This window comes from Eucalyptus grandis, chromosome 9, assembly GCF_016545825.1.
Source record: "Eucalyptus grandis isolate ANBG69807.140 chromosome 9, ASM1654582v1, whole genome shotgun sequence".
Classification (NCBI taxonomy): domain Eukaryota; kingdom Viridiplantae; phylum Streptophyta; class Magnoliopsida; order Myrtales; family Myrtaceae; genus Eucalyptus; species Eucalyptus grandis.
Window position 1 is genome coordinate 43,291,815 of NC_052620.1, and position 8,150 is coordinate 43,299,964.

General features: G+C 37.2%; 1 protein-coding gene across 4 annotated transcripts in view; it reads right to left on the reverse strand.

The window, feature by feature from the left end:
- The window catches only part of LOC104419990 (probable serine/threonine-protein kinase PBL1), a 32,055-nt gene extending 24,222 nt beyond the window's left edge, over positions 1-7,833 (reverse strand). Inside the window, exons 1-6 of one of the 4 annotated variants that reach the window (XM_039301978.1) lie at positions 7,644-7,833; positions 2,794-2,946; positions 2,320-2,676; positions 1,949-2,076; positions 1,726-1,852; positions 199-609 (exon numbers count right to left, since the gene is read on the reverse strand). In XM_039301978.1, the coding sequence (XP_039157912.1) occupies positions 199-609; positions 1,726-1,852; positions 1,949-2,076; positions 2,320-2,674 (1,021 nt within the window). In that variant the 5' untranslated portion in view covers positions 2,675-2,676; positions 2,794-2,946; positions 7,644-7,833. Of the gene's footprint in view, positions 1-198; positions 610-1,725; positions 1,853-1,948; positions 2,077-2,319; positions 2,677-2,793; positions 2,950-7,643 lie in introns of all 4 variants that reach the window. The other 3 variants (XM_039301977.1, XM_039301975.1, XM_039301976.1) reach the window with 3 other exon arrangements.
- Between the last annotated feature and the right edge of the window lie 317 nt (positions 7,834-8,150).

The window sequence follows — 8,150 nt, forward strand, 5'->3', positions numbered from 1 at the left end:
GAGTTCATGGGGATTGCTATAGTTTAGCTTATGTGCATCCGCATATTCTCCAACCACTCATCAAAACTAGCAGCATCAATCCATAGAAAAAAAAGAGAGTAGAATAACAAAACATCCCTCTCAGAAAGGACTTGAAACAATCAACAGATGAACCTGATGTACCAAAAAAAAAATAAAAAATGAAGAATTCCTGATTACCTTGAAACTTATCCTTCAGTGGATTGGGCAGAGCGACTTCCATAAACAGTTCGTCAAAACCCACAGCCTCTTTATCAAGCTGAACAATATGCAGCTTCAGCAAACAGCTAATGACTTGCTTCATTGATGGGCGGCGATTAGGGTTACGTTTGATACATTGCATGGCCAACTTCGTAATCTTTAAACCGTCTTCAAACTTGAACAACAGATTTTCTTTGAGGCTTTCATCCACAAGAGACGATCTAGAGCCCTTGGCTCGCTTTGACTGCTTGTACTCATTTTCGGCCCATTCATAAACACAAGGCGCAGGAGCAGGACTTAATCTGTCCTCCTCTGTACAGACTCTTTTGCAGATCAAACCCAACAATACAACTCCATACGCAAAGACATCAGTTTTGTGAGACCATTTGCCTGTTTCGAAAAATATTAGGGATAAGCAATCAAGAGATGATCAGAAAGGTTAATCAGATAAAATTACTCCATTGTGGAGAAAGAGTTAGAAACTATATGAAGGGTACAGGTTTCTCAGATCATGTCACTGAAGTACCATATGGTTATTTGGTTGCAATTAGAGAGCAAGCACCCTAATATACTAGCCCACATTGCAAATAAAACATCAAAGAAATTGTCATGAGTATGCTGAAACTGATGTTCTGATTGAAATATTACTGTCATGTGGAATTGAAGAGATTATTTTATTTGATGAATTGGAAATCATACACTACAAACTATTAGTGCACCATAATACAGGATGAGCATTTCAAATCATGGATGGTTAAGGAAACTAGTCGTGTGCATTTTGTTCTCTGTTAAACAATGACCAACAATGACAAATGATCAGTCAATATTAACATACGCGAAGAGCTCAGGTGAGCTAAACACGAAGCTGGTTTTGGAGGGACACAGCTCTTGTTTGGCTGATGGACATCTAATTTACATGCCACCGGTTATACTAAATGCGATTAAGTATCTCTGAAATCATTTCAAGAAAACCTCTGAAGGAACTGAGTCCAAACCCCTCTTAGCATATACACAACTTTCATAGCAACGAGCTAGTCTGACTTGGAATTGATAACCTTTTTCATCCAGATCTAGATTCATTAAAAACATTGCAAAGTAGTATAGACATTGCTAGCAAGAGCAAACTCCTGTGCTATGTTCTGTTGAAAGCTTCTCAAAATATAGTCATCCAAAATTGCCTGGGTTCATGTACTATGGTCAATATAATCAATCACACTCGATTTCTGCAGCTCTGATCTCTCATAGAATCAATCACACTCGAATTACCAATGAATAGGTAATAAGCTCAAATCCAAATGACTAGACATGCTATCTCCCATATGTTTAACAAAAACTGAGTGAACAATTTGTGCATGTGTTGCAGATATAACTCTTTATAGATATCACTTCAGCATAACCTAAGACCAGTATCAGGAAACGTGGGGAAACAGGGTTATTAGCAGGAACCCAAGGTGTTAATCCTTTCACAAAGCCAAAAAAAAGGCAGACGATATAGATGAGAGATACCATGATTATCAAAATTTGGATCCATGTATCCATGACAGCCTTTAGAATCTTCATCTATGAGGAGTGACCTATCAGTGAAATATCCACCTGAAAGCATGCTGAAGTCATATAACACTGCATTGTAATCCTGCAAAACCCCCCGAAAGAAAAGGTATGCCATGAAAATTATTTAAGATAAATGGCCAAAAAGCCAACAAGATGTTCTTTCATTAAAAGGACAAACCTGGTCAATCATTACATGGGCAGCATCCAAATTACGAACCAGCAAAGGTAGGTCAAAAGAATGAAGGAACTCAAGAAAGTTAGCGAGTCCTAAAGCAGCTCTGATCCTCTGGTGCCAAGCAAAGCTAACTACAAATAGCCGGAAAATGATCATCATCTATGTTAAACAAAAGGACAATCATGGACAATCTGCAAGGGAAATTCAGCACAAAACAATGGGGAAGAAACCTTGATTTTGCCAATTGCTCCTATAGATAACACTATGTCAACACTAGTATTGAATCACAATAAGCATAGACGATCGACCGCGTGGGCAAGGAAGGAGTTATTTGCTCAGTGACACGTCTAATTATGTATTGAATGAAGTACCACCTTTGGTGACAAGATTGTGGAGTGTGTCCAGAGGATTCAGGTCGTAAACACGAGCGAAATATCCTTCCAAATAAGTATAACAAAGGCACTTGACTATGTTTGGGTGAAGATCATGCAGTCCCGACTCAGTCAACCACTTGTGCATATAAGATTCTTCCCGGAAGCTGCGTGCAACTGCCCCTGGTCTGATCAGAGATTTGTCCTCCGATATCTTCACCGTGACCTTCTTTCCCTCATAATCTCCTCGGTAGACTTTGCCGAATTGGAAACTGCCGATGTGGTTTTCTTCACTAAAGCCGTTTGTAATCTCTTCAATAAGACTATAAGGACAAGACGTCCAGTCATCGGGAACCATACCTGAAAAATATTCACCACACAATTTTCAACAACAGAAAAGGCATCAATTTTGTTTTTTCTCTCCTTTTCCTTGTTTGGCAGTAAGTATACAAAGGGTAGAGAAACCAGAAATCTCACTCGGGAGTTTGATAAGACTTTGCTCTTCGGGCACTTGAAGAGTGTGTAACACATATGATTAACGTCCGGAGCAGAGCTTCTGCTCTATCACAAGGAGGATGGGGCAACTCCAACCAAGTTGTTGCAAGGGCAAGAAAGGAACAGTACTGTTAGCTGCTATAGCAGAGATAAGGTCAGAATTCATAAATGTAGATTTTGGTGAATCTCTAGCCAAAGGAAAGAGGAGGACGAGAATGACAATAGAATGCGGAAACGTCAACAATGTAATCCAAAAAGATATCGGTTGGCGACAATCTCATCATAGGACAATCTTGTATATTTTTAAACTAGCAAACTTATTGTTATTATCACTATGATATTGTCATTGAAATCTAAGTTTAAATTTCCCAAAAAGGCAAGATAATATTTTCCTACGATGTCTTTTTTTGATTGGATAGAATAAATGGAAAGTTTATTACTAAAAATAAATTGAGTGCAAGATATATATTCAATTCGAGACTTTATCATCATCTCGATTTTTACGTGATATGTCAAATTTCAAATATATATATGTGCATGAGATAAGATATGCTTTATTCGATTCGACCTGTTAGTATTTGTAACTATTTAGGGATTACCATAAAAAGGCAAGAATAAAATATACATAATAGATTTCTAAGTGCTTATAGTTAAATAAATGCTTCCAGATTCAGAATTGTTACTGAATCAGACTATTTGTATACATATTACATCTATACAATATATGTTTCTATAAATGTTTTAGAAGCGTGAATATTTTGTAGCTATATATAAGGAAAGAAACTGATTAGGGTTTCGTAGCTTGTACAGGCATGTAAAGGAAGAAACATAATTAGGGTTTCGTAAAACGAAGGAATGGTGGAGAATCTCGGCTGCTAATGGGGTCACGAACTCAAACCCTCTTATTCCAATGAAAGCAATAGTAGATCCTCGAACCGCAAGCACATAAATTCACGCAAACCATCTTAGCTCCCGCATAGGAGCAACTCTTCAGATTCGAAGACCCAAAAAACAAAGAACTTGATGTCTCAATTCATCGGCGTCCAATGGAGACACGGCATCTCAAGAAAGGAAACAATGGTCCGACGCCAAAGTAACTAATTGAAGCAAGCAAAGCGTCTGGAATGTGGGATGGATGGACCCAAAAAAAAAAAAATCTCTAAGTAGTCAGCATTGCAAATTTGTGGAGAGAAGTCTGATTACTAGTTCTCCTGTTTGTAAAATTCGATTCGAAAGATGAAATGATGGTCCCCCATTTTCATGTCTATGTGTATCGATGGAAGATATAGTTTTCTATTTTACCTTGAATGAAACTGTTGTAATTTAAGCCTGAATAATCAAATTTAAATCGAAGACTTGACCATCGAGTTAATCTCTTTGAGAAATGCCCCTCGCTTAATTTTCAAACTGCTACTGAACCTTGCTATTAGATGCTTAATGAGAAAAAAAGAAAAAAGAAAAAACTTGTGTTAATAAATCACTTGACAGGGATTATTATCTAATAGTAACTGTGACGAAACAGACCATTTAGGCTTGATATATCCTCCTTGGTTGACACCGATGTGAGGTCCTACCTGAATCCTGTTCAAACTATATCAAAGTTTTCAGTTGGTTCAGGCGCTTTCCTCGTATCAACAAGATTTGGGAGTACAACTGACATTCAAGTCGGTTGTCCTATGGTGACTTTAGAGTGGTACCACTGTAAAAATGGAGCTCTCGTTAAGAGTAGTCTCATTCAAAGATTGGCCTCGGGCACACTATTGTCTTCTTTCAGTTGAATGGCCAGTGATGAGAGATTGTCGGTCCTTTTGAAAGGGTTTCGCTCGTGATTCCCTTTGTTTCATTTTTCTGCACTTGAGCTAACCTCAAGTCTTTGATAGAAAGCCATGTGCTTGCATATGGGGCTGTTCTCCTTAATTTGATTACGGTGAGGCCCTATAAGTACTCACACGGACCTTGTCCTGATGACTGGGCCAAGGAGTATTAGGAGAAAATCTCGGGGTCAAATGACAAGACGAAATGCTCCTTGGTGCACGCCAGCCTAGAAGCGAACTCGGGATTCTATTCGGATGGACCTAAGATCACAAGGTCAGAGATGCAATGTATCGAGAGCTCACCTTGTGATCACCCTAGCATGAGGCAAGTGGTGAACCGAATGATGAAACTACGCATTGTCAGAAAGCACGCAAAAGCGCTCAGCTTCAATTGCAATTGAAGTCGAATGCGGTACACTGGGGTGGTGTAATGTATTTGTCCAAGGCATTATGTGAAGAATTGGCATGCGTACCACACCAAATTTTATTTATTACTCACTAGTTCGAATGGTTCAAAGCTCACTCTTTCCCCTGATTTCTCTCGTGTGTAATTATACTAACATTGTGATTGTTTTGACTTGGCAATTGGTGGATCTGATGTTTGTGTTTCTGTGTTCAAACCTATATTTAAAAATTAAAATCAGCTGGATAAAGTCAAGCTGATGCTCCTAATAGTTTAATAAGAATAAAGAGGAATTCGTTGTAAGCCTTATTCAGTTCGGTACGTATACTAAATCAACGCAATAATTTCTTGCATCCCAAGACAGCAATTGTTCAAAAACTCAGAAGCATTTTCGAGCCCAAGAACCGGTTGGAGATAGAAGGAAATATAGAGCCTCGTTTCGATAATATGGCACCAATAGGTATATATTTCGGAATTTGCATTGTGCAATTTGTCTCTTTACTTGACAAAGGTGTAATTAATCAACAGAAATATATAATGACAAGAAGTTGAATACTATAAAATATCGTATGGAAAAAATATGTAAACGATTGACTGTTACTTCTTTCGAAAATTAAATTTTCACTGTGACGCTAGTTTGGTAATATATCTTTGTTAAGTTTGTAGGGTTTTTCCATGTCGAGCATTTATTATTATTATTATTTTATTATTATTATTATTATTATTATTATTATTTGTTCGGGGAATCGAGGGTAAATTAGTTGGGCCAATTTCAATACCAAAAAAATCAAAAGTAGTTGGGCCAATTGAGGTGTTATTGTGAACTGATGGTAACTGTGGACTAACTAAGGTGAGTACATGGGCTTTTGGGCTTGAGGAAATGGGTTTGTTTTTTCTGACTCTTTTATCCAATTTTGAAGTAAAGAGCTACTTCTTATCATCTCTGCAATTTTTTTTTACATTATTAGCATAATTTGATAACTAAGGTAGTGCCATTTAGTACATCTTCACCTCAAAAGACCTCCCCAAACATATTTCCTAGGACAAATCCACGAGTAGTAACTTAATAGTATGCTTTACTATTGATAAAAGAAAATTACTACAAGACCATAAGATTAGACATTGTTCTTTTGATTTGATCATATCGAAAAGCTAGATACAGTGTACGTATTGGATAAAATTTGAACCTGAACCGTTGATACAAATACCTAGACCTAGGTACTTATTTGCTTGCTTTCTAATACTGCAATGGGACTCTGATGAACATTAGTTATACTTTGATAAGAGTTCAATAACTCGAGATTCAAGGCTGTAGTTAAGATATTATATCTAACTTCCTGACTTCAGCTTCGTGGAACTGAAGATGAATCTTGTCCAGAAACACAAAAGGCCAAAGGTACAACAAATGCTTATAGTTTATGATGATCTAAAAGAATGAGCACACTTACAGCAAAGTGATAAGATATGCTGCTAGTGGCAACAAGGGTAGAAGATTCAAAGGCATTTATCTAGGACATTTCACAAGCTCGAATACAAGAATGTCCACATGTAAGAATCTTAATGTGATTAATCTTAGTGGTATATATATACTAAAAAGCAGAATCCCCAGCTGTGAATTTCCTGACTCAGTGAATGGTAACATATAACCTTGCAATTCCTTACCAAAAAAAAAAAAAAAAAAAAAACATATAACGTTGCACTCCAGCATCAGTCTGCTTATAGCAAAGGTCTCATGAGTAAAGGAGATGTGGTCAAACCAAATTCAATTCCCCCAAGGTTAGGAGGATATCTCCTTATTGAAATGGTCTATAAGGCCTAGATGCATTTTCCTTTTAATATTCAAAATTTCGAATCCTGTATAAATGCTGTTTGCATACTCACTATCTCTTTAAATATAGCCAAGCATAATTTCTCGAGACTTAATTAAGCACTTAGGTTCCATTCATTTGTGAAAAATAATTTCCGGGAAAACATTTTCCGGATTTTCCGGCGTTCGTTTTCCGGAAAATGAATTCCTTGAAGAAAATATTTTCCGTAAAAGGAGAAAAATCTTCTAAAAGGGAGGAAAATGTTTTCTACTTTTCCAAAATGGAAAACATTTTCCTCACATAATTTCTCTTATCTCACACCTCTACAAATCCTCACTTTCTCCTCTCATTTCTTCTTCTTCTTCTTTCCTTTTTTTTATTTGAATTATATTTGAATTTTCTTTTTCTATTTTAATTCGAATTATTTTTAATTTCATTTTTCTTCTTTTTTTTTTTTTTTCTTTGTTTTCCATTTCTTTCTTGGCTAGTCGTTGGACCAAATGAACCTCAAGCTCATCGATTTTAAATTCATGCTCGTCAATCTAGCGAGCCTCAAGCTCGACGCTCGCGCTCGTTAATTTGGTAAGCGGAAAATATTTTCCTTATTGAATACCGAAAAATATTTTTATATTTTTCGAAACATTTTTAAATTTTAGCCGAACACTAGAAAATATTGTCATTTTCTTGAAAAATGTTTTTTGGAAAAATATTTTCCGGAAAGGGTCCATTTTTGGCGAAACGAACGGACCTTAATCTGGTTCCATAATTGGAAAAAGAAAAAAATCAGACTTCGGCTTGATTACTTACCAAGACACCGTATGGTTGATGCCGAGAAAATCAGGGAATGAGACCTAAAAACTTTTCTTTTAGATGTTGCTTCAGTTCTAAATTCCACTATTCTAGAAACAAACCCCTCTTTCTGCGTTGCCTTACTCAGTACCCCCGTCGATCTATTAGAGAAACGTTGATAGAAAAGGTAGATCCATGGCGAATCAAATGGACAACACTTCCGGGTCTGCGTCTATGCGAACAAACAAAGGCCAAGTCTAAATATTCGAGCTTCACCATATCTGAGCTTGCGAAAATGTAAAAAAGCGAAACTTGTTCATAACTGCAAAACCAGGTCGATACTGGGGAATACGGTCGTGAAGCTTTGACTGAAAAGGCAGCCTGCCTCTTGGTATGGATGGTCAAGGACCAGGCTTCATCATCCTCTGCTTGGACCTATAACCGCAAAACCAGGTCACGAAACTTTGATTGAAAAGGCAGATCCATGGCAAATCAAACAGACACCACCTCCGAGTCTGCGGCTAC